This window comes from Cyprinodon tularosa, unplaced genomic scaffold (genome assembly GCF_016077235.1).
Source record: "Cyprinodon tularosa strain WSP-4 unplaced genomic scaffold, ASM1607723v1 ctg686, whole genome shotgun sequence".
In the NCBI taxonomy this organism is placed as follows: Eukaryota; Metazoa; Chordata; class Actinopteri; order Cyprinodontiformes; family Cyprinodontidae; genus Cyprinodon; species Cyprinodon tularosa.
Window position 1 is genome coordinate 2,614 of NW_024039436.1, and position 27,642 is coordinate 30,255.

Below are 27,642 nucleotides of genomic sequence, written 5' to 3' on the forward strand. Positions count from 1 at the left end.
ATTGTTTCTAATCTGGTCGCTTTCTTTCTGTTACGTAAGCTCTGCTGATGACGCATTTAAAGACCATCGGAAAGCTTATTTTTCCTGGTATTTTCCCTTCTACCCAAATGAGGCGTTTAAGTGCTGTTGGAATTTACTAAGTTTCGGTGAGAAGTGGTAGAAATAACCCTGTTTCTCTTTAAGTTTTAAGTTTATAGCCTGTGTTATTTCTCAGTTATTCTTTTAACATATTGGTTTTATTTGCATTTATTGTTCTTTTCTATTTTATGTAGATTTTATTTGATCTGAATGTTTTTTTAGTTACTTAATTTTAATTTATTCTGAATTTCTTAGAAATCATAATAAGAAGCTCAAAGAATAATTCTCATCCTAATCAGCGCAGCTCCAATAAAGAGACTTAAGGGCAACTGATGTCTGCCATCTTTGTTCTGGCCGGATTACCTGGGTAGATTAAGGATTAAAAATTTGGATTATAATCCAACACCTTCTTCACAGTTTTATATCAGAGAGCAGATGTTAAGAGCTTAAATATAAATCAGGGTTCTCTTGATTTCTTTAATCTTTCTGTTTTTCCTGGAGGCCTTTTTGTTCCTCTATTAGCTGCGCATCATAGAAAAATACAAACTATATGATTTATGACTAAATGATGAATGTGGAACATTTTAGACACATAGAAACAGCTAAAAACAAACCGTAAAAATGATGCTGGTGGAAGGAAGGAGGGATGGATCAGGTAGGGAGAGAGGGAGGGATGGATGGAAGGAGGAGCTTTCTCCCTGTCCTCCTTTTTCTCACTCGGGACGCGTAAATCTGAGTGAGAGCAGAGAGGAGAGAGGAGCAGCAGCGACCTGCAGACAGAGGAGGGAGGAAGAGGAGCAGCAGCAGCGGGGCTCTGCGTGTTGGATGTAGCTGTTTTGCGTGGGTTTGTTGCGGGGAATGTCCGGCTCTACAACTTTGTGAATCTGTGCTCTCATGGTGAGAGGCGGACGCAGAGGATGGGAGTAACCTGGTCCTCCAAATGCCTCACACTCCTGCTGGCCCTCCTCATAGGTGAGCAGCTCAACTCTTTCTCATCCTTTTATTGAAATTCAATCTTTGCACCTGTCCGATTTCACGCAGCACACTCCACTTTTATTTTTATTTTTTTTTTTATCTAAATTGCAAATTAAACATGCATTTCTTTCTTTCTTTCTTTTTTTAACAGAGCAAATTTCGTTTTAAATAATTTTAAAGATGAAATAAAATCAGGTTCGTTTCTTGTCTGCAGCTTTGGATCGGAGTTCAGCAGCTGCGCCTGTTTTAACGGGAATTCACTTCACATTAACGCTGCGTGTGCGCGCGTGCGTGCACGTATGTGCGTTAACAAGGGGAAAGCCCCCCCCCCTCCTTCTTCCCCTTCCTCCCGGTTGTCCCAAACTCGAGATGCTGCATCTCCTCCATCTGCAGAATTGTTCATAAATAACAATAATATAAATTCAATAAAAATATTCTAACTGCTTTAATCTGGATTAAAATATATTTTTTTAAAGATGCATTTTTGCTTGTTGCATAAAGTTGTTGAACGAAAGGCCTGAAGGATCCGAGTGTAACAGAGAACCCAGACTCCAGGCATTAGACGGTTACAGGAGCCCAGGTGTTAGTCGGTGCCAGAGGAGCCATCCCGCCGCAGTGCGCGCGTCACGCCCCGCGCTGTCCGACAATTAGACGCACAAACTAATCAGGAACGTTTAATTATTATATTTTTAATTGTTTATGAATTAAAATTAAATCTTTGATGCTCAAAAATAAATTTAAAAAATAAGCTGCAATTGTTTCTCTTTAATTTCCCTTTGAGCGCGCGTACCGAGGCCGGTGCACGCGCTTCGCTCGTGCCCGTTTGGCCAGCTTTTCCCGGTCTCTCAGTGGATCCCAGGTGTAAATTAATGTTTCTGCTGCTGCAGGACAACCTGCTTCCCCTGCAGGCTGCGTGTCAAACCCTCACACCTTTAGGGCTTTAATGGAAAGATTTATTTATTTATTTTTTATTTCATTGCATAATGCTGTGGAGGAGGGTTTCTGTCCGCGCGTGATCGTGGAAGAGAAATGGCTGAATTATTCACTAAGCAGCTGCGTGAAGCTGACACCCCACCCACGTCAAAAAACTCTGCAAATAGACTGAATGGTTAGTGCAACGTTAGTGCAGATTTGTGCAGAAAAAAATATCGTTTGTGCTACTTTTGTTTAAGAGATATTAAAGATTATTTTTTAGGTCATCCAGAGGTCACCATCCCCCCATTAAACTCCAATTTGAACCAAAGTGGTCTCGTTTTTTAGTGCTTCGTTTGTGCTGATTTGTGCAGTTAAAACGGTCATTTGTGCTATTTTACTTTTAAAGATATAATCATTTTAATTTTTGGCTGATGACGTCACCATCCCCCCATCAAGCTCCGATTTGATCCAAAGTGGTCTCATTTTTTAGTGCTTCGTTTGTGCTGATTTGTGCAGTTAAAAAAAAATTTTGTGCGTTTTAAATTTTTTTAAAGATATAAAAAATTTAAATTTTTAGGGGGGGGGTGAGGGTAAACCACCCCCCAAATTTTGGTTTTAAACAGAAATCTGTTTTGCTTTGTTTTAAAAATTAAAAAATATCGGATACCCTGGCCAACTTAGCTAAAAAAACGTAGTTCTGTTGACCCGGTCACGTTTTTTTTTACTAAAACCTTATTTGTTCCCTAACTTTTAAATTTCCCCCATGGGGCTGCTACCCTTTTATGAAAGGCATTCAACAATGCACTCCCCTTTATTTTTATTTTAACCCTTGCAAAAAAAATCACTTTTTGACGGATTTTTGACGTTTAAAGGGAATTTCACTTTTTTTTGATATATATATGATCTAATTTGATTCTTTCTACGCACAGTTCACTGACTCACTAGGTGGCGTCACTCCCTGTAAAGTCGTGTGGGGACTTCCAATTTGCCAAACGGTCAATGCTGTTTTAATAACTCCTACATTTAATGTCATAAGTTACAAATTAAAGCTTGATGCATTTTATTAAAGCATTAAGAAGTTGGTTAATTGAAATGACACTCAATTGCCTACGTGCTGTGCACTTCTAACTTCATCCTTCTGGCGCATCTCAGTTATTTTTTTAAACCAGTTTGCTGCTCAATGTGCGGAAAATAAGGGTCAACAATGTGAATACGACTATCAAAACCACCTTAAAAGAAATCGCAGTTACAATATTAGAATAATAATAATGGAATATAAGTAACAGGTAAAAGATTTGTAGAAGTTATAAGTATATAACTGTTGCAGAATGTGAGGATTTGATCATGTGCAGGCTCAGGATGGTGTGTCCCCCTCTCCATTTGTGAGACAACAAAATTGCATTTCTTTTGGAGAAAGGTTAATATTTTTGGGGGGTTTTTTTGGACATTGCAAATAAAAATCAAATTTCTTTTTAAAATTAAAGGCCAAAAAATCTTGCTGCAATAAAATCTTTATTAGGGAATACAAAAAAATATAAAAAAAACTTTTTTTACAATAACAGCTAAAAAAAATTGCAATTTTAAAACAAATAAAATAAAATTTTAACCCTGCTTTCTTGAAACATTGGTTAGACCAAACGGTGCATCTGGCCAAAACCCCTTCCCCCAAAGGGCGTTCTGAAAAGCGGCCCCACAACTGCTGTTTTGAATAACTACTTTCCTTTCCGGCATGGGGCAACCAAGCCACTGTATAAAAAATTTTTTTCTTATAACAGTGGAAATTTAAAAAAAAATAATAATAATAAAATAACAATAAAAACACTTTCCCTAAGACTTTGCCAATTACCCTGAATATAAAAAAATCTAAAAAAGAAGGGACAAACAGGCTGTAAACTTTTATAATAAAAACACGATTTTTTCAGTAGAAACATTTTTTAAAAAAACTTTTCCCTTTTTTCCCCGTGTTGGGATGAGATATAATTTTTCTTTTGTCCCCAACAAATTAAATGACAAGAATTTACAGATAAAAAGCGGCCCTGAAAAAAAAACCCGCAAATTTTTTAGATGTGTAATTTAAAAGAAACGGTTGTTAAACAACACCTGCAAGATAAGAATAAAGTTTTGAAATTTGGACATCAAGCACACAAATGCGGGTTTTAAATGCACAAATCCACAAATGAAAACACTAAAAAATGAACCACTTTGGATCAAATCGGAAACTTGATGGGGGGGTGGGGGGATTTTCATCAACCAAAAAAAATTTTAAAATGATTATACTTAAAAAATAAAGCAGCAAAAAATGTTTGGTTTTAACTGCACAAATCACACAAACGAAGCACTAAAAAATGAAAACCACTTTGGATCAAATCGGGCTTGATGGGGGGATGGTGATGTCAGCCAAAAAAATTAAAATGATTATATCTTAAAAAGTAAAGCAGCACAAATGTCGGTTTTAACTGCACAAATCAGCACAAACGAAGCACTAAAAAATGAGACCACTTTGGATCAAATCGGAGCTTGATGGGGGGATGGTGATGTCATCAGCCAAAAAAATTAAAATAATTATATCTTAAAAAGTAAAGCAGCACAAATGACCGTTTTAACTGCACAAATCAGCACAAACGAAGCACTAAAAAATGAGACCACTTTGGATCAAATCGGAGCTTGATGGGGGGATGGTGATGTCATCAGCCAAAAAAATTAAAATAATTATATCTTAAAAAGTAAAGCAGCACAAATGACCGTTTTAACTGCACAAATCAGCACAAACGAAGCACTAAAAAATGAGACCACTTTGGATCAAATCGGAGCTTGATGGGGGGATGGTGACGTCATCAGCCAAAAAATTAAAATGATTATATCTTAAAAAGTAAAGCAGCACAAATGTTTGTTTTAACTGCACAAATCAGCACAAACGAAGCACTAAAAAATGAGACCACTTTGGATCAAATCGGAGCTTGATGGGGGGATGGTGACGTCATCAGCCAAAAATTAAAATGATTATATCTTTAAAAGTAAAATAGCACAAATGACCGTTTTAACTGCACAAATCAGCACAAACGAAGCACTAAAAAACGAGACCACTTTGGTTCAAATTGGAGTTTAATGGGGGGATGGTGACCTCTGGATGACCTAAAAAATAATCTTTAATATCTCTTAAACAAAAGTAGCACAAACGATATTTTTTTCTGCACAAATCTGCACTAACGTTGCACTAACCATTCAGTCTATTTGCAGAGTTTTTTGACGTGGGTGGGGTGTCAGCTTCACGCAGCTTCACTAAGCATGAATCCCGTCTCCTTCTGTCGCAAAGATTCGTGCAGAAGGAGGTCGGATCCGTCCGCGGTTCGTTTTATTCTTTCATTCCGTGTCTGATCGGATCAAATCGGAGGCCAGTTGCGGGATGATTTGCGGAATGATTTGCGGGATGCATGCAGAGGAATCGAATAAAATCGACCGTGTGGCCTGGATTTGAAATGCATGTTAATAATGAGGGTTTTAGTGATGGAGCGGAGCAACGATCCGGTCTGGATCCATCAAAGCGCTCCAGCTTTGGCCAGATGGCAAAAAAATAAAAAAATAAAATAAAAATGCATGATCTATGGTTGGAAAAAACGTTTGAAAAAGCTGCAGCTTTATGTCATTTAATGGCGTAAATAGGAGGATAATTAGAACATCTATGTTTTGGATAATAATTGTTAAAATAAGGTGAATATTTGTATCCTGACAGGTGGAGCTGTTAATGGTGGGTGTGTCCGCGGTGTGCAGCCTCTACATGCTGTAATGTGGTGCGTGTAGGAGGGGTGAATGAGTGCTCCATGGGAGGCGTGAACGAAAATACAATCAAAATAAATAAATAAATAACTAAATAAAGCACCGCGCGCGCCCCGCATTGCGCGCGCGGGGCCGTCCTGGTTTCCACTGGACGGAAATAAAGCTGGGAATGCTGGAAATATTCCCAGTTCAGCTTCTCCAGAACAGGTGGGAGCAGAGAGGGAATGGGTGGAAAACAGAGACAATAGAGAAGGAGATTATTGTTATTAAATGAAGGAGGAAGAAATGAACTAATATGGGGATTTATTTTTTTTTTTTTGTTCGTTTTGAAAAATACAGTAAAAAAAAAAAAACAAGTTAATCAAATATGTAATTTGAAATAAAATGATTAGAGGAGATAAATTAGCCTTTTGTTCCGCTGAGCTGCAGGAAAAGCGCGTTTTTCTGCGTGAGGTGGTTGATGCGGGATTTCTGCGGCTTATTGATGCGTTTTTGCAGAAAGTTCTGCTGCAGCGACATGCAGCCATCAGGGATGATTTAATGCCTCCAACAAACTGACTCCAGGGGAAACAAAAGAGCTTCACTCACTCATTCATTCATTCACTCATTCACATCTAATGCAGACAAACGAACACCGCGAGATTTAAAACGGAACCTTCATTATTTTTTTTAGTTTAATTTTAATTAATTAAATATCAGGAAAAACGGAGCAGAAATTATGAAAAAAATCAAAGCATCTCTTTGAGAAAATGTCTTTAAAGATTTAAAGTCTGCATGTAATTTTATTAAACATTCAGAATTTTTCATGCAAATAATTAACCTATATATATTTATTTAAAGCACTAAAATGAATAAAATAATCCTTTATTCCCTGATATGACGTAAAATTAGCAGAAAACTCATACTTACGTTTTTTTTCCTCTACACTTTGAGATAATTTTGCTTTTTTGCTGCATTTTCTTTGTGAAAGAATAAATCAAATCCTTTCTTTTAGTGAAAATAAAGTGGATTGAAAATGAAACAAAAAAACCCGCAAAAAAATAAATACTTGCGACCAAAATGTTTTATATAAATTAAACTGTGTTTCTCTTTAAATAAGGGCAAATTTTAATGAATAAATATCATCAATAAGTGATAAATATATATAAAAAACTAAATATCAAACCATTAGAATTATGAAAAGAATATATAAATACGCTTTTATTTAGTTTTGAGTTGATTATTTTTCTCTATTTAATTATAAAGCAAAATTTTTTTTACAACCAAACCAACAAACGAAAAAATATATAAAAAATACTGAAAGCTATGCAATTATAACCAAATTAAAAACATCAAAATTAGTCAATAAATGAACTTTCAGTTTAATTAAAACTGAGTTTTGACCAAGATGGTTTAAATAATCAAGTAAAATAAATAAAATATCGAATTGGTAAAACAAAAACTATAAACAACCATTTATAAACTAAGCATTAAGCATTACAAACATGAAACTTTATACGGTTTTATTTAGCTGAGTTTTTATAAACTGATTGAAGGTTTTATTTTCTAAACAATTTTTAAATTCTCAGGCTGCAAAAATCACAATATTTCACCTCAAACCGGTTTTATGTAAAAAGCTTTTTAAAAATAAAAGGATCAAGTTTAGATTTCTGCTTCTTTTTCTTCTTGTTTCGTGGAGCGAACAGCGCCACCTGCTGGGAAAACCAAACAGACTAGTGTTTTCACAGCACAGCTAACTCTCCCTGCTAATCAACAGTGGAGCAGAATTTCCTCTGCAGCTGCTGTCAGATTTTCAGAGTTAATTTTACTCCCATTAGTGTCAAAATGAAGAAGATCTCTCAGAGACTGGGGGGTTGATATTATAAGTGTTCTGATGGCATTTTAGCAAAAGGATTTTTATCAAAAACATAATTAATTTGCACAAATACAGAATAATTTTATTAACCCTACATGTAAACAGAGTTTTATGGGCCCCCCTGGAACTTGGGGCCCTAGGCACCTGCCTAGTTTTGCCTAATGGTAAATCCCCCCCCTGCATGTAGAGTTACAGAAGTTTACTCTCTATGGGTGTCAAATTTTACCCTGATGATTAACTCACAACAGTTGGTTAGATTTAATTCAATTCTATTCAGTGTATTTCTATAGCTCCAATTCACATCATGTCATCTCAGGTCACTTTATAGATCCAGATCAACCAGATCATCCAGTCAGATTGATTCAAAGTTTTCTATCTAAGGAAAACCAGCTGATTGCATCGACTCATTGACTCTTCAGCAATCCCTCACACTAAGCATGCTTGTAGCGACAGTGGAGAGGAAAAACTCCCTTTGAACAGGAAGAAACCTCCAGCAGAACCAGGCTCAGTGTGAGCGGCCATCTGCTGAGGCCCACTGGGGTTCAAGGAGACAGAAGCAGACATAGAAAAAGAAGCATAGATACAAAAGGCAACTGTCAACCAGCTCCACAGGCGGCCCCGTCCAGGAAACACACAGCCAGGCAGACGAGCTCCGAGCCAGCTCCCATGTCAGAGGATGAAGAGGGCACATCCAGTTAGTCAGAGAAACAGGACTACACTGGAAAACAGGCCAAGCTCCAACATCTAGAAACAAAGGTGTTGATGGCAGCAGCACAGCTGATGTTTCTCTCCAGGATGGAGTCACAGCCAAACAGGAACAGACCAGATGAAGCTACTATGAGATGTTTATGCTCAGTATAGTTAATAATACTCCATTTAGAGTTAAATAGGTTCAATCTAAACTTTTTACTCTGGTTTCTGTTTTTTTTTCCTTCCCTCTTGACCCCGACTAACAGGCATGTCTTGTTCTACACGTCATGCTGTGTTAGTCCATCATCTGATGGAGCGGAACCAGACAGCAGCCGGTTATTATCCCAACCAATCAATCCAGCCGATCCTGTGCTTAACGAACCAAGAGCACAGGGTGAACAGAGGGGCGTGCGTGTGGGCCGGAGTGTTTTTTTTTCTCTGTGATAGTGTGGGGTGAGCGACTCCGCCTGATTAAACACACCCTGTATCAGCGCCATCATAAATGCTCTCAGCTGAGCTCCTGGATGTTTGCTATGAGGCCCTCAGGAAGGTGCTGGGGCATTTGAACCATTTAAAAATAAAAATAGAAAATGTCTTGTTTATGATCTGATTATTTTACCTTAATAACGTCAGCTTCCTGTCCCTGAAAGAAGATTTATAATCTAAACGAGATCGACCTGATTAAATAAAGGTGGCACTATTAGCTGAAAATGCAGCGTTAATGTTCACCGCATGTTTTCAGAATGCACACTCAGAATGACGTCTTGCTTAAAATGATCAGATATGACATAAATCAACCTTCAGAAGACCAGAAAAGGGCATCCGTCCATCTGCTTTTCCCTCTGATCCTTGCAGAGTGGTGGGGGCTCCTCATTGGATCAATGGAGGGTTAGATCCAGTGGCGGCTGGTGGAGTTTAATCCAGGGGGGGCAATAAATTCAAAATAGACATATACCAAAAACCACTGAAAAAACACAACAAAACATAATATCATGTCCAGGTTTATTTTCTGTACATAAATCTTGCCCTTCTGAGGTTTTATGAAGTTAAATCTGTGTTTTGGCCCATTATTGGGTCACAAACCTAAAAAAAAAATCTACCAGTTTAATAATGGAGAAGCTATTATTCAGCTTTGTTTTTTGAATATATAAAAAACTATTTTCTGAGGATGTATTTCTTTAAGAGCAACTATGCAATTGAACAAAGGTAAACTATTTTCTATTATTTTCCATGTGAATCCCAGATTGTTCATTCTTCTTTTCTGCAAAGTGCTTTAAATCAGTCCTAGCTGTCTTTATCCATGCTGGCTCGGATCCTGACGTTTGAAAAGGAGGCAGGGAAAGCAGGATAAAGCATTAGCCGCGCTGCATGCTGTTAGCCTCGCTGCATGCAGTTAGCCTCGCTGCATGCAGTTAGCCTGCTGCATGCAGTTAGCCTCGCTGCATGCAGTTAGCCTCGCTGCATGCAGTTAGCCTCCTGCATGCAGCGAGGCTAACCGCATGTTGTTAGCCTCGCTGCATGTTGTTAGCCTGCTGCATGCAGTTAGCCTCGCTGCATGCAGTTAGCCTCGCTGCATGCAGTTAGCCTGCTGCATGCAGTTAGCCTCGCTGCATGCAGTTAGCCTCGCTGCTTGCAGTTAGCCTCGCTGCATGCTGTTAGCCTCGCTGCATGCAGTTAGCCTCGCTGCATGCAGTTAGCCTCGCTGCATGCAGTTAGCCTCGCTGCATGTTGTTAGCCGAGCTGCATGTTGTTAGCCGAGCTGCATGCAGTTAGCCTAGCTACATGCAGTTAGCCTAGCCTTGGAGCTAAACCAGGTCCTGGAAAAGGACGGTTCTTGCACCATCTCTCTCTCTCTCCAATGCGTCTCCAGACTTCGGGACTCGACCTGTCAATCACGAGGCGGGGAGTAAATACACTTCCTGTCACTTCAGGTCGCAGCTCTCCCGCGTACGGAAGAGGATTAGGGTTACTGGAAAAATACTTTTTTATTTTATTATTTTTTTTTTTTTTCAGATTTTTATAATTTTATGTCAGTTTAATATGGGAAAAAGTCACAATTCTGAATTTTTTCTTAGAATGCTGACTTTAATCTTTTTGGAATTTTGGATCTTAATCTTTAAGGGCACCATGAAGGAAGAGATGATTGCAGAAGAAGTTTAGGGACATAAAAAAAAAAGTGAACTGATTTTTAAATATTATTTCACTTTAATATGGGAAACTTTAATCTCAGAATTCTGAGAGATTAAAGAGATTCTGAGTAGTGCCATCTCACTGCGGAGCCTGGAGTCTGATGTGGTTTTTGGATGTGCAGTGTGAGCAGGTAGCATCAGTGCGTCAGGTTGCACAATGTGAGAACAAACATTGTGAGCTGTAACTTCACACAGTACGACGAAACACTGTAGTTTTATTGGAAAAATTGTGAAAAAATAGAAAAATAATTGTACAGTGTACGCCAGCTTTAGCCATCCTTACTTTGCTTACTGTGGCACTGTTTGACTTTTAATAGAGACGCGGTAGTACCCATGATATTTCGCTGGTACTTTTGTTAGAATACCGGATCATCCCTACAGATTTCGTCCTGGTCACAGAGGATTAAAATGAATTTAACATGTTTTTCGCTGCTGCACGGTGGCGCAGTCTGTAGTACTGTTGCTCTGCTGGGGATCTTTCTGTGTGTTCTCCCTGAGCATGGTGGGTTCTCTCTGGGTACTCTGGTGTCCTCCCACAGTCCGAAACATGTCTTTTAGGTTAAATGATGTCTCTAAAATGCCCTTAGGTGTGGGTGGTAGTGTGCATGGTTGTGTGTCTTTCTGTTGCCCTGCGACAGACTGGCCGCCTGTCAAAGGTCTACCCCGCCTATCAACCATAGATTGTAGGAAATAAGCATCGGCCCTGATGGAATAAGCGGGAAAAGATGGATAGATGAGGTATGGACGGACAGACGGACAGACACAACCTAAAAGAAACTGGTCCAGGCCGGAGCATGAAGGGTTCCCCTCATTTAACGAAAGAGAAACCAACAATGGTCACAAAGATAGCCTGAATCTGATAAAGTTAATAATAACTAAATGAACAAATGAAAGTCAGACATTGTTTTTCCAGTACTGCTTCAACAGAACGATAAAAAAAAAAAATCTCTTGAAAAAGACCCGGACCAAAAGGATGGTTCCCATAAAAAATATAGAAAATAACTCCACCCCTTTACAGGGGAACAGAAGACCTCGCCTATTCAGCCAGGCCAACAATTCGCTCTAACAACCCCCCTTTCAGAGACATAGACAGGTATGGGGCATTGCAGGCTAACAATGAAGCCAAACGACCCCCATTTCAAAGGGGGGGACCCGTTCATCCGTTTCTATTTGCATGTTTTCTAAACTAAAACCAGGCTTAGTTGGGCTGCTGGATAAAACCTGGAACTAAACGCTATTTCTGACATTTTGAAGTGAAAAAGTTTCATGGATGGAAGAGAAACGTCTTCAAACTTGGAAACAAAGTCCAGTGGATTGATTTTTTTTTTTCTTACTTTCTAGAAAGAAAATACAATAAGACCATAGGGACACATTAGATCAAGGAGTTTCCACTATTTAGCCTATATGTAGCACTACAGGTAATCACTCTGCTGTTTGGTGACATGGTGTTTACCACACTCAACATGGACCAGAGGAAACTAATTAGAAGCAGATTAGAAGAAAACTATAGCGCAGCATTTTAACGGTAAAGACTATCAGACCATCTTTAGGCAGCTTGGTGTTACTTTGACTACAGCTGCACAGATTCGGGAATTTAATTCAACCCTCTGCAGACGTGTCTACAGGAGGAAAACTAATGATAACGGATAGAAGGAATGGAAACAAAAGAGCCATCAATGAAAACTAATAATTAAAAAACTGATTGGATTCACCAGAGTAGGGAGGCATCTGCTTTCTGTCATCCCCTATTTATGCAGAGAAATGGCACATTTAAAATATTTAATCTCATAAATAGACCAAGGAAAAATATGCTTCCTCAGGCCCAAAGTTTTATTGGATCCATCTTCAATGAGTGCAGACTGATTTTAGGACTTGGTTTGTAAAAAGTAAAGAGAAAAATGTATCCTTGATATGATCGTCCTTGTCGATTGTTTTATTTTCTGGCATTAATAAGGCATCAGATTTGATTCCCTCACCTCAGGTTTTAGAGCACGGTGGGTAACACTTTTCCACTAGTACCAACTCAGAATAATTTACTGCCAAATGATACTGCTCTTACTGCTTTTAGTGGTTATAGTTTAATTGATTAACAGTTTTATCGTCTATATGATCACAATTATAGCAAGTTAGCAGTGAGTAGCGTTAGCAGCAGGCAGCGTTAGCAGCAGGTAGTGTTAGCAGCAGGCAGCGTCAGCGGCAGGTAGCGTTAGCAGCAGGCAGCGTTAGCAGCAGGTAGCGTTAGCAGCAGGCAGCGTTAGCAGCAGGCAACATTAGCAGCAGGCAGCGTTAACAGCAGGTAGCGTTAGCAGCAGGCAGCGTTAACAGCAGCCAGTGTTAGCAGCCGGTAGTGTTAGCAGCAGGCAGTGTTAGCATACGTGCATCACATGTGCTGTAGCTTGTATTCTTCCATTAAATAGGTTGTTTCATCTCGTTGCCCACTGCCTGCCTTGGTTCTCTCCATTGGCTACGTTCACACTTCAGGCCTTGATGCTAAATTCCGATTTTTTTTTGCGAAATCCGATTTGTTTGCATTACCGTTCACATTTCCAAATATATGCAACTTGTATGTGATCTCCTGTGTGAACTGGATTCATACAGCTTAACTGTCCCGCATGCGCAGTAGAGGACCCAATGACATCACAAGCCAGCATTCTCTGTGTTTACGAAAGTTAACATGGATGGTCGTGTTGGAGCGCATTTAGCGATCTTTCCCAACCTTAAAACTCAATCTTTTCAAGTTGATTAAACATAAATACTACTCTTCGCATCATCGTCCATCATGGTTGTCGTTTTTCTTGCCGCTTCTGTGTAGCAAGAAGCAGAATACTGACCTATATCGGGTATTAATGCCGTTCAGGTGGGATGAATGCGACCTGGCCGTTCAGACAGACGTCGCATTTGAAAAGATCAGATTCGTATCGGATTCAGGACCACAGAGCCAAGTGGGCTGGGTCGCATTGGAAAGAATCGGATCTGTGTTGTTCAGACTGTCATGAATCGGATTTGGATCAATTCAGGCTGCTGTGTAAACGTAGCCTTTCTCTCTGAAACCACTTTCCCTCTGAAAAAGTTTTTCAAACCTGGGTCGACCCGCTAACAATCAGCATTTGGCTCCCTTCCCATTGGCCATAAAAAGCTGGTCTAACCCCTCGCTGGCAGCTTCATAGCCCTTTAACCAACCGCTGTGTGTCTGGTGATGCCATCACTCTGGGTTGACGTTGATGATGTCATCTGTTGTGTCCCTGCAAACTGTAACACATCAGACTGTAGGGCCGCCTCTCTGTAAAAGATCCTGCCCCCAATCAGATCCTGCTACATTGTAATGGAGAACGAAGTGTCTGAATGGAACTGCCCTAGCCTGCATTATACCAGCCGTCCCATCCAGGGTTCAGTCCATTGAACTGGCAAAGTGAGAAAATTCTGACCTTCAGGTGTTAGACATTGTTGGCACAGGTAAAACAACAGCTGACTGAGAAGAAGAAAGTCCATTTCATGGTATTTCTGTTATTATTTGGTGTTTAAATTTAGCTGTGTGCCTCCAACTCTTCACTACTTGACATTAAATATTTTCAATCACTTTAGTCTGCAAATTTTGAACTCCTTCTACTTAAATGTGCTGCTCTTACATCACATCCTCTCTTCCTGCTTGTCGTACACTGATTTAGTCTGTCCTACAGTAGGACCCGTTACTCCACATCAGACAGAAAAGGGACACTTCTCACAATCCAAACCCCAAAGTCATTGTCTCTTGTTTAGTGTATTAAAATTGTCTTTTGTCTCCCCCTCCCATTATTCCCCCCTCCCTCTCTGCAGTACCCCTGTTGCAGACGGTACTTGTCAGCGCTGGTCAATGTGACTCGGTGTTTAAAGGTTTCTCAGACTGTCTGATTCAGTTGGGGGACGACATGGCCAACTATCCCCAGGACCTGGACGACAGAGAGAACTTGCACAAGATCTGCACGTAGGTGGCCGCTCAAACACACAACCACTACACGGGATGGGGAGTCTAAATCCAATTCTAGACCACTGTCCTACACAGAGTCAGAAATGGCAGAAACTCTGGCTGTAGTGCCGTCCACAACGCCAGGCACACGTCAGAAACTATCCCAGACATCGTACAGGACGCTAGTTTGTAGCTCTGTGCGACGGTCTGTTGGTTTGCACCCAAAGCCAAAACAAGCAGCGCCCCGGCCAGTCTTTGGGGAACACTCAGGGTTAAACTGTGTGTCGTCCTGCGTTGGATGAGGGCTTTGTAGACAGCAAACAAGCTCGTCAAACCGACACACGGACGCCCACAATCCTAGCTAGTTCCTGATTGGCTCTCTTACCTTGTGGTGTGGAATAACAGCGCAGACCACTCTTAAAAATTGGGCATAATTAAAAAAATATCTGCATCATACCTGTGACAACTACCACACTCTTCTGTGGAAGGATAACCAGCCCTTCATAGTCTAACTATTGATGATCTACTGTAGAAATCATCAACAAAATACATAAAAAAAAAAGACTACTTAACATCAAACCAAACCAAACTCCAATTTTCAAACTAACTAAATTCAACTGAACATGAATAGAAACAAAACCCTCCACCAAATAAACCTGTCGGTAAATACAGCCAGAGAATTGACATCAATTAATGGAAATCGATTGATCGATTTCACTTTAAGATTTTAGTTGAATCTTAAAGTCAAACTAAAGCCGGGCATACACTGTACGATTTTTTTGCCCTTTTTGGGCCGATTCTCCAGTCGTGAGAGAATTTTTCAATCGGGCAGAGTTTCAGCCTCCTCATTTGTCCTGTTTCTTGTAGTATACGGGGGTAATGAGGGGCGATTAGCCTGTCACGACCGCTTCCCGATCAGGAATCGTAAGGTCGGGAGAAAACAATGCTTGAAATTCAGTCGGCCGTCATAAGGTGGATGTGGACAAATCCTGCTGTTGAAGCAGAGCTACGAGCCGATTTACCAGAACCTTGAGAACTGCGTATGTGAATACAAGGGAGTTCTTCTTCTTCTTCTTCCAGATTGACGAGTCCGACCAGCGCCATCTCTTGTCTGATGTTTGGTTTTTAGACGTACAGTGTGAGCAGGTAGATCGTATCAGAGCATCAAGCCGCACAGTGTGAGAACAAACATCGTGAGCGGTGAACTTTTAAACCCTGCGGTTTCGCCGTACACTTCGAGCTGTAGCTGCGTGCAACGATTGAAAATATCGCACTCGGCTTTAGGGAACTGAAGGTGGTTGTGAACAAAAAACTTCAGACCGATTGCATTTTTTAACCGTTTTTATGCCAATCAATCTTATAGAAGCTCATAACCTCCGACTTTAGATTTAGTTATTAGAAGACAGATATATTCCATCTGAGAGGATTTCAGACTGCCTTCTGAATTCTGAGAAAACGTCAGAATTCTGAGAAAAAGGTTCGACTTCTGAGAAAACGTCAGAATTCTGAGATTAAAGTCAGAAGTCTGAGAAAAAAAGCCAGAAATCTGAGAAAAAAGTCAAAATTCTGAGAAAAAAGTCAGAATTCTGACAAAAAGGTTCGACTTCTGAGAAAAAGTCAGAATTCTGAGATTAAAGTCAGAAGTCTGAGAAAAAAAGCCAGAAATCTGAGAAAAAAGACAAAATTCTGAGAAAAAAGTCAGAATTCTGACAAAAAGGTTCGACTTCTGAGAAAAAGTCAGAATTCTGAGATTAAAGTCAGAAGTCTGAGAAAACGTCAGAATTCTGACAAAAAGGTTCGACTTCTGAGAAAAAGTCAGAATTCTGAGATTAAAGTCAGAAGTCTGAGAAAAAGTCAGAATTCTGAGATTAAAGTCAGAAGTCTGAGAAAACGTCAGAATTCTGACAAAAAGGTTCGACTTCTGAGAAAAAGTCAGAATTCTGAGATTAAAGTCAGAAGTCTGAGAAAACGTCAGAATTCTGACAAAAAGGTTCGACTTCTGAGAAAAAGTCAGAATTCTGAGATTAAAGTCAGAAGTCTGAGAAAACGTCAGAATTCTGAGATTAAAGTCAGAAGTCTGAGAAAAAGTCAGAATTCTGACAAAAAGGTTCGACTTCTGAGAAAACGTCAGAATTCTGAGGAAAAAGTTTGAATTCTGAGATTAACGTTAGAATTCTGACTATTTCCCGTATTAAACTGGAATAAAATTTTAAAATCAGTTAGCTTTTTTTTCAGTGGGTCTAATCCTCTTCCATAGATACACGCCCATTGAGGTACTTTAAAGTTTATTTTTCCTACAAAACTAAAGGGATAAACGGGGATTGACTATGGGTATGCTGGTCTGACAGAACACCGGTTTCCTGGGTTCTAAACTGTTTTATAATCTCTCCAACTGTGGATGACGCTTCTCAATGTGATTCTTTAGAGTCCCAAAGCCTCCCAAATGTTTTTTAAACCTTTCCCGATTTAGAAAGATCAATGACTTTGCTTCTCAGCTGGTTTGGATCAAAAAATAATGTGTTTTTTTATTGTTTCTTTTTCATTTTTCATCCTACTTCATGTTGTCAGACAGGTACTATGTAGTATTTTTGGATATTCAGTGGAAAATTTGCTTTAGCAATTTAAAATGTTTGAAACTGCTCCTTATATTTAGTTTTATTTTTTAATATTAAAGTGTGTTTGATCACCTTAAACATTTTAGCGTAGCTTAAAGAATCAGATGTTCGTAGGACGCTACGACCTAAAACATGTCGAAGCCTCTGCAGCTTTGTTTTCAAACACTTGAGTTCTATCTCTAAAAATACAACATTTTCTGTGATTTAAATATTTCATGGTTAAAGACATTTGAAGTGAGATCCTGTTCCTTTTATCCGGGAATAAAGAGAAAAGACTTTAATGATCATTATGCTGCGGCTCATCTTAATGATGAAATGAGCAATTCAGCCCACAGGGGGGAACCAGTGGAGGAACCGGAGGAGGTTTCTGGTGGGTGTGCTTATGCAGACCCCCCCACCGGCACCACCCAAAGCGGGTGGGCACCAGATGGCATGCTGCAGCAATGCCCCACCCCCCCACCACAAACACATCATTTTTTAATCCAGTGATAGCTCCATCACAGCCGTGTTGAGGCGTGGCAGAAGGCGGGGAATTCGGGGGGGGTGTAGGGGGTTAATGCACCTCCTGACCAGCCCCACCCCCACACACACACACACACACCCTAATTGCTCTGAGATGTGTCTCGGACACAGTTCGGGTCAGCGGGTCAACATCAATAAGAGCAGATTGGAAGATTGGATTAGATACGCTGTGTGTCACGGCGTGTGTGCTTCCATTCGGCACGCGTCGGTGAGCAGGCTGGTGTCACATCTACATAAACTGCAAAGAGGCTTCAAAAACAGATGAAGAGGAGATGATTAAAATGAAAACATGAGAAGGAAGACAAAGAAATCTAACCCAAAAAAATACAGAGAGAGAAATTGGGGCCAGAGAGTAAAAATATATTTAGACTGGAAACAGTGAGGAGGACGAGTCTGTATGAATAAAACATTAAACCGAGAGAGAGAGTGAAGAGTGGAGCGTTTGAGAGACGGAGGAGGTTCAGAGGAGGCAGCGAGGGGAGGGGGGGGGATAAGGGTGAAAGGAAAAGAGAAAGTGGAGAAAAGAAAAGAAAGAAAGAGGAGGGTTGGTTGCTCCTCCTCTCATGCAAACCCATGTTGAGATTTAAATCAATCAATTCAGAAGGAGACGACAGGTCTAGAGAGCCATTAGTGAAGTGATAACGGTATCAGGCAGTAACCAGAGCATCCGACGGTTAGATTCAGCTCCATTAAGCCGGACCTACGCTCAACAATGTTTTCAATCGTACTCAGCTACAGCTCAAACTGTACGACAAAACTGCAGGGTTTAAAAGTTCGCAGTTCCCGACACTCTGATGCGATCTACCAGCTCACACTGTACGTCCACAAACCACACCTCAGACTCAGCGCCAAGAGATGGCGCCGGTCGGACTCATCAATCCAGAAGAAGAAGAACTCCCTTGTTTCGCACATGCAGAGCGCGCCAGGTTCTGGTAGATCGGCTTGGACCCGGTCTACCTGGACTCCGTTAAAATAAGGAGGCCGGAAGAGTTTTGGCTGTAGATTCAAACAGGTCTATTCTTCTTCGGTTGTCACCGAAAGCCTTACGTCATACGCTCTGTCTCCTAGCAACTGTTGCAGTTGAGAAACAAAGCAGGCAAAGAATGGATGCTGAACTTCTCACTGCTGTTCCGGGTGCTAATAACATCTTAGATATCTGATTTATAGTCCCCACACTGCAGGTTAAATGTCAGCCAAACCCATTTGTACAGAAACAGGTAAAACCTTTCAATAAACCAAACATTACGGCCACATATCTGCCTCAATAACCATTTAAAACAACTATTTTCATTCATTTCAGACGGAATTATTCATATACTTGGATTATATTAATCTGCACTTCCAATATTCACCACTGTTCGGCGCCATTTCCCTTTTTCCTCTGAGCACGGAACAGACGGCTTGCTTTGACTCGCATTGAATCATGGGATACCCAAGGCTACGGAGGATACAGCGGACCCGTCCTTCAAAAAGAAGGGCTAAGAGAAGGCTTCATTTTTCTGTTGCATAATGAGGAGACTTCCACTCGGAACAGGCCTCGGCGCCACGCTATGACATAATCAACTGACGAATCTGGCCTTTGGAGGACGCAGCCGCTGATTTCAAACTCAGCAAAATACAAACAGTTCAGTCGGTTTCTCTGGTGCTGATCCAGTCAAACAGGTGATGCACCTGGATGTAGCCTCACCAGGCAGTCTTCATCCAAACCAGAAGCACCGCAGTGTTTCAATGCGTTTGGCTCTGGTGCAAACAGATTTATGTTGGTCTTCCAAAACACCACTGGACCAGTTTCCAAGTTTGAAGACATTTTACTTCCCATCCAGGAAGCTTTGTCAATTCAAAATGTCAGAAATAGTGTTGAGTTTGACTTTGAATCTTCACCAGAATTTATGTTGGTAGGTCACAGTAAAGTACTTGCATAGGGCAAATTTCCAAAAAGAGTCATAACATATTAACTCCAGGGTTTACCACAAGAGGGCGTATGATCAATATGGCGCCTACAATTTTCAGGCTCTAATGTGACTAATTTCTGCAATTCCTCCGGATATAACAAACATGTCATCACTTTAAACAACAATTCAATTGTAAAATGTGTGAGTTTCAGTGACTCACTGTAAATTTGGACAGTTTCCAAGCCAAAACTGTTTTGGACAATTTCTGTAACTGGGAATTCAACTTTGGTCACAACTGTCAACGTGGCCAGCAGACCTTTATATCAAACATCTGAAAGGATGAAACAATGTCTTGAGAGAATAATGTTACTTTATTCCAAAAAAGTACAAAAAAAGGAAAAAAACAATCCACTAGACTTTGTTTCCAAGTTTGAAGACGTTTCGTTTTCCATTCAGGAAGCTTTTTCAATTCAAAATTGTCAGAAACAGCGTTGAGGTCCAGGCTTTATAGAGTGGACCAAAACCAAGCCTTATTTTGGCTCATAAAACATGCATATTAAACCGGACAAGCAGGTCCACCCCTTTGAATTGGGTCGTTTCAGTTCTTTGTTAGCCTGTAATACCTGATACCTGTGTATATCTCTGAAAGAGGGTCGTTAAGGGGAATTGTTGGCCTGGATGAAACAGGTGAAATGTTTTGGTCCCGTCTATGGGGGTTGGGGTTGCGATGATAGCAGGAAGGAGTCAACTCTATTGCTGCTTGTCAGAAATAGAGTTGACTTCAAGGTTTTATACAGCAGCCTAACAACACCTTGTTTTTGCTTAAAAAACATGCAAATTGCAACAGAAGAACGGGTCCACCCCTTTAGAATGCTTTTTTTGTTAGCCTGCAGTGACATCCCCAACCCCTTTACAGGAGAACAGAAGACCTTGCCTATTCAGCCAGGCCAACAATTCGCCTTTAACGACCCCCCATTCCAGAGACTTGGACCCATCCGTTTCAATTTGCATGTCTTCTAAACTAAAACCAGGCTTTGTTGGGCTGCTGTATAAAATCTGTCTTATTGCAGCCCAAACATACAGCCATGACCCAATGATTATCTCGAGGCATCACTCACCTTAGCATGCTGGATGCTTGAAACTGAAGGTAAAGCTGGTTGCATTATTGCCATATTACCTGTTTGTTCTGTCCTCAGTAGGAGGGCAGTTTAATATTATAAAGAGTCACAGTTTCGTCTCAGACTCTATTCATCAACAGAACTAGGATCCAATTCATGTTTTAAAATATACAGACAGTAGTTAGAGAATTGTGTTTGTCCATTAATTCGTTCTCTTCCGCTTATCTGGGGTCGGGTCACGAGGGTAGCAGCTTCAGTAGGGAGGCCCAAACGTCCCTCTCCTCCGTCACTTGGGCCATCTCCTCCGGGGGAAACCCACGTTGTTCCCAGGCCAGCCGAGAAACATAGCGCCTCCAGTGTGTCTTGGGTCTCCCTGTGGGTCTCCTTCCATTTGGACGTACCTGGAACACCTCACCAGATGCCCGATCCACCTCATCTGGCTCCGCTCGACCTCATCTATGGTCATGACTAAAAGCTCATGACCATAGATGAGGGTAGTAACATACACTATATTGCCAAAAGTATTTGCTCACCCATCCAAATTATTGGAATCAGGTGTTCCAATCACTTCCATGGCCACAGGTGTATAAATTCAAGCACCTAGGCATGCAGACTGTTTTTACAAACATTTGTGAAAGAATGGGTCGCTCTCAGGAGCTCAGTGAATTCCAGCGTGGAACTGTGATAGGATGCCACCTGTGCAACAAATCCAGTCGTGAAATTTCCTCGCTCCTAAATATTCCACAGTCAACTGTCAGCTGTATTATAAGAAAATGGAAGTGTTTGGGAACGACAGCAACTCAGCCACGAAGTGGTAGGCCACGTAAACTGACGGAGCGGGGTCAGCGGATGCTGACGCGCATAGTGCGAAGAGGTCGCCAACTTTCTGCAGAGTCAATCACTACAGACCTCCAAACTTCATGTGGCCTTCAGATTAGCTCAAGAACAGTGCGCAGAGAGCTTCATGGAATGGGTTTCCATGGTCGAGCAGCTGCATCCAAGCCATACATCACCAAGTGCAATGCAAAGCGTCGGATGCGGTGGTGTAAAGCACGCCGCCACTGGACTCTAGAGCAGTGGAGACGCGTTCTCTGGAGTGACGAATCGCGCTTCTCCATCTGGCAATCTGATGGACGGGTCTGGGTTTGGCGGTTGCCAGGAGAACGGTACTTGTCTGACTGCATTGTGCCAAGTGTAAAGTTTGTTTGAGGGGGGATTATGGTGTGGGGTTGTTTTTCAGGAGCTGGGCTTGGCCCCTTAGTTCCAGTGAAAGGAACTCTGAATGCTTCAGCATACCAAGACATTTTGGACAATTCCATGCTCCCAACTTTGTGGGAACAGTTTGGAGCTGGCCCCTTCCTCTTCCAACATGACTGTGCACCAGTGCACAAAGCAAGGTCCATAAAGACATGGATGACAGAGTCTGGTGTGGATGAACTTGACTGGCCTGCACAGAGTCCTGACCTCAACCCGATAGAACACCTTTGGGATGAATTAGAGCGGAGACTGAGAGCCAGGCCTTCTCGTCCAACATCAGTGTGCGACCTCACAAATGCGCTTCTGGAAGAATGGTCAAAAATTCCCATAAACACACTCCTAAACCTTGTGGACAGCCTTCCCAGAAGAGTTGAAGCTGTTCTAGCTGCAAAGGGTGGACCGACGTCATATTGAACCCTATGGATTAGGAACGGGATGTCACTTAAGCTCATATGTGAGTCAAGGCAGGTGAGCAAATACTTTTGGCAATATAGTGTATATTGCCCAGTATATTGATAGCTTTGGCTTCTGGCTCAGGTCTCTCTTTACCATAATTGACCGGTACAGCGCCCGCTTCACAGCAGATGCCGCACCAATCTGCCAGTCGATCTCCCGCTCCATCTTCCCCTCATTCGTGAACAAGACCCCAGGATACTTAAACTCCTCCACTAGGGGCAGTACATCCTCCCCAACCCGGAGAAGGCACTCTACCCTTTTCCGGCTCAAGACCATGATCTCAGATATGGAGTCACCGATCCTCATCCTGGCCTCCTCACATTCGGCTGCTAACCGCTTCCAGAGACTTCTAGATCTAACCACGTTATCCGATAATAGGTTTTGGTTTTAAACACACATTGAAGGCACTTGAGCTGGGTTAAATGTTAAAACCAAATAATGGTGTTAGAATATTATTCAGTTTAAAATGTACCTTTAATATTTATGAAACCCTTAACCAACCTTAAACAGAGGATGCGGACTTTCAAAAACCTACAATGCAGCAATTGAGTTTACTTTGGAGGACCAGAATGTTCACATTTTGGACAAAGAAGACAGGTGGTTTGAGAGGGGCGTGAAGGAAGTAATCTATGTTAAGAAAGAAAAACCAACCTTAAACAGCAATAGAGTCCGTTCTTCCCCGCTATCATCGTAACCCCAACCCCAATAGAGGCGACGAAAACATCTCGCCTGTTTCAGCCAGGCCAACTATTCCCTCTAATGACCCTCTTTCAGAGACATAGACAGGTATGGGGTATTACAGGCTTTCAAAGAAACTGAAACGACCCCAGTTCCAAGGGGCGGACCCTCTCGCCCAGTTCAATTTGCATCTTTTTCTAAACAAAAAAAAAAGGCTTGGTTTTGGTCCACTCTACAAAGCCTGGAACTCAACGCTATTTCTGACATTTTGAATTGAAAAAGCTTCCTGGATGGGAAGCAAAGTGTCTTCAAAGTTGAAACAAAGTCCTTTGGATTGTTTTTTAACCTTTTTTTTGGAATGACTATGACCTGGATAACAGAAAATCTTTATCAGCTTAACTGGTGACGTTAAAAAATGCAGTAGCCCTGTGCATAGACAATGTTCTGGTGAGTCAATTTTTCTCACGAAAAAAGTGCTTTCGTTTAATATGGAAGGTAAATATGGCTTAGAAACTTCAATGCTCTGGAGTTTTGTTGGAACATATTAACTAGATGAAGTTCATATGGTTTTTCACGGCTAGATTTTGGAACAGCTACCACTCTTGGCTCTGCTTCCTGACTAGTTGATGAATTACGTTTAGAAGAAGCCTCCCACTTCTGTCAAAAGGCCTGTGGTGCTGATCATTACTTTGTTTTCTCTTGCCAGATACTGGGATAACTTCCATTCCTGTGCCACGACGGCACTGGCCGACTGCCAAGAGGGAGCAACGGACCTCTGGGAAAAACTGAAAAAGGAGTCCCGCAGCCTGAATTTCCGTGGGAGTTTGTTTGAACTCTGTGGCGGAGGCAACGGAGCGCCCAGATCCGCCGACGCCAGGGGCCTCAGCTTGCTCTTAACCGCTCTGCCTATCATACTGACTTGGCTGGCGTTTTAACCCATATGAGAAGAAACAGAAAGCAAAAGAAATGAAACACAAGAAAATATGTCCAACTAAAAAAAAAAAAGAAAAAAAACCTAAGAAAAAGTGATAGCTAAAGCTCCATACTGAAATACAACCTCCAGGACGTCACAAGAAAACACACCCCGTTGGATTTTTACAGCCCGGTTTGCCCAGTGGGATCCTGGAGAGCTCATCCAATCACACGCAACCTCACCCAGAGGTCAATAACATGAAATATTCAACACGCCAATGACCTGAAATGAAGACGATGATAACATTTGGATGGAAACTTACAATTGTGGAATGACTTAGCATTAAAGGGAGCCATGCATTATTGATGTATAGTAGGCTAGGGCTTGACAGCATTATGTGACGACTGGGTGCTGAGACAGTATCAGGCTATATGCTAGAGATCCCGTATAGCCTAAGGTACTAATTCATGTGCAATGCAACTCCACAAAATGAATAAGACAAGCCAAGGCGTCCAGCCCACCTCTGACCCGTCGCCTCGTTTTCAATAAGGACAGATTTTCTTTTTTTTTTTTTTTATGGCACCAAGTTGACCCCGCCGACCATGTAGATGTGATGGAACGATTGCATAATGGTGACACTATTGTGTTAGCGGTTAATGTGCAGAGGCCACGGTCACACCAGCCATGAAGACGCCATGATGGATGACAGAGACGCTTTTGCTAGATGTCCCAATCTGCAGGTTGGCTTTTGCAGACAGCAAGAAAAGCTGTTATGAACGTATTTATCTTTGACCTGAGCAGCATTACTCACATTCCATTATGAGACCATCGTCACTGCAAAAAATTGAATTATAAATGAGTAATTTTTTTCTTACAATAAGTGCATTTTTTCTTAAATTGAGGAAACTAGTGAGAAACTTTGCCAATGGAACAAGACTATTTTCATTTAAAATAAGAAAAAACGGTGCCCTTGTCTTATTTCAAGTGCATATTATCTAATTATCTTATTTTAACTGTAAAAATTCAAATTTCATTGGCAGATCATCGTATTTACCTGCTCAAATGAATGGTAAATACACTTCATTTGAGACATTTTTGCTAATTTCTAGATGGTTTTTGCAGTGATCGCTGTAAATTTATTACCGCACTGGAAAAAGGATCTATAAATAGGTAAAATATTTACTTAAATTAAGTGTATTTACCCTTAATTTGAGTTGGTAAATTAGATAATTTGCCAATGGAATGATTATTTTTACTCTTAAAATAAGATAATTAGATATTATGCATTTGAAATAAGACATTGCAATTGTGTTTTCCTATTTTAAACCTGAATTGTCTTGTTTAATTGGTAAAATGTCTCTTTTATCTCCTCAATTCAAGAACAAATGCCCTTATTTCAATAAAAAAATGATTTATCTAGATAAAAATTTTTTCCAGTGTTTTATTTTACATTCAGTTAAGATCCTTTACTGAAGCCGATATGATATAAACTTCATTCTGACCATGAATTTCTTAAAGGTGCAGGGGCGTATATGGTTTACCTGTGGTTAAAATCAAATGAATCTGCATAAAATCAGCTAAAAAAATGATCAAAATATTTCAGGAAATGGGCCAAACCATAAAACTATCATATTAATATGAAATATTAGAAAAATATCAAGTTTGTGAGTTTGAAGGAGTTCAGGATATGCGGATCAAACCAAAGCATAGTTGGGCTAGGTTGTTTATTTACACTATTTTTCTTTTAATTGATTCCTAAGTACGGAAGCCCAGAGTGGCCGTACTTGACTTGTTTTTTTTTCCTTTACCTTCCTGAGATAAGTATCTCGTTATCATGGTTAAACCATTAATTGTTTTCTCCAGATAAGAAGATAATTATCACGAGAAAACAGTTAGTGATTTATTGAGATTATGAGATTATTAACCCGGCTGAGCAACAGCCCTGGATTCCCAGTCCATCCATGCCTGCGGGGCCCGTAGTTTTGCAGCCGTGGTGCCCCATGTACGCAAATAGTCCGTTTTTTTAGTTTCCTGTTTCTTTCCACTCATTGTCAGGTCATGGTGGATGATTTGATTGCATGAAATACAGTAGAAACAAATCTATTTTTTAATGAAAATCTTTAATCTGGACTGATTTTGGGGGTTAATGCATCTTATAGCTGTTACAGGCGGAACACCGGGGCTGTTCAGAAAAAATCTGGTGGAAGCAAATCATTAAACCGACAACGTTGTCTCGTTACCTAAAGGTTAAAAACAGGATTATTTATTACAGAATTAAAATTACACATAGGATGCCATGACAAGGATGGAATCAGTTTTAAAATACACCAATTATCTCGTTGTCACGAGAAAACGGCTTTTGTTATCTTTAAATAATTAAACACTGGTGAAAAAGTATCGGAGCGACAGGACCGCTCTGGGCTTCCGTAGAGAAACACTTTTTAGCAGCTAGTCAGTTGGATAACTCTTATTGAATAATTACATTTAGCCGATGCATTGCCCCAATTTTTGATTTATTGAATTTGTTGAAGTTTTCCTTTAGATTTCTGTTTAAAAGAGGCTTTTAATGGAAACGCTGATGAAACGTTACGTCCAGCGTAGCTAAGATACGAATAAACCGTGGCTAAAGAGTGATATGACTGTTGCCAGTAAGCATCATCCCATTTTCATAACAGTGATTTTTAGTAGATAATCAGAGGTGACATATTTTAGCTCTGTGTTAGATTAAAGAACAAAGTCCCAAATGTCAGTAGCATCATAAATTATTAACAGACTTTAAAAGAATAATAAAAATTGTGTTTTTTTTTTTTTTTTGGGAGACAGAAACATTTCCACTGCCTTCTAACTAAAAGATGTGTACTTCTGTTAGTTTGTTAGTTCGTTTATTGCTTGGCTGGTTTGTCTCTTTGTTTAAAGAAAGTTGCATAAAAGTTTTAAAAGATGGACTTATTTCAAAATCATCTAATAAGAGAAAATGTATATGAAAAGGATTTTGAGATATTTAAAAAAAAAAAAGAGAAAAATGGTTTTATTAGATATAGTCTATCTCAAACAGTTTTAAGAGCAGATTGATTATTTACAGATTATATAGACCTAATCAGGTATGGATGATAAAATAAAGAATTGCTAAAATGATACAGAGTTATGAATAAAAGTAATAATGTTTGAAAAAAAATGTGTTTGTGGTTTTAATCTCTATGTTTAGATGATTTCATGATTTTTCTACCTGTTTGGTTGATTGTCACATTGACTTCCTCCTGGCTCAGACGTGGGCGTGGAAAGGATGAATTATTAATGGAGGAAAGTCTCAGAGCCGCTTCACACAAAGAAAAATAATATGAGAAATGTAATGACAGCGGACAGCGGGAACCTAAAGGATGAGCTGATAGTAACCAATAAACTGGGATTCTAATGACAGAAAAAGGCTCTAAACTTTCACGGTCCCAAAGGTGAGTTCTTAGTGACTGATGTGTCGTAGAGTTTGAATGTAAAACCTAAATTTATTTTTTTTCCAACAGCAGTTAGGAAAGTAATTAGATGCAATAGAATTGATGAAAGCTGAAATATTTCTACACTGTTACCTCCCAGCAGAGGCGTCAAAAGTATTCATGTTTATTAAAGTCGTAGGGAAATCATATTTAAAGGTAAAATCATTCTGGCTTAAACATGTATATAAATGTACTATTTATCAGACCATATTGTCCAAAAATGTAGAAAATTTCTATTTAAAAAAAATCCTGTCTTCAAATCTTTATTTTTTTTCGTTATCTTC

The 27,642-nt window shown here is 40.3% G+C and overlaps 1 protein-coding gene across 1 annotated transcript; it reads left to right on the forward strand.

Annotated features, from left to right (window-relative positions):
• The first annotated feature begins 791 nt into the window (after positions 1-791).
• Positions 792-24,000, forward strand: nrn1a (neuritin 1a). Its single transcript, XM_038267838.1, has 3 exons — positions 792-1,050; positions 14,290-14,437; positions 23,664-24,000. Exons 1-3 carry the CDS (start codon positions 996-998, stop codon positions 23,890-23,892), a joined length of 432 nt encoding a protein of 143 aa, XP_038123766.1. The 5' UTR covers positions 792-995; the 3' UTR covers positions 23,893-24,000.
• Positions 24,001-27,642: the final 3,642 nt, after the last annotated feature.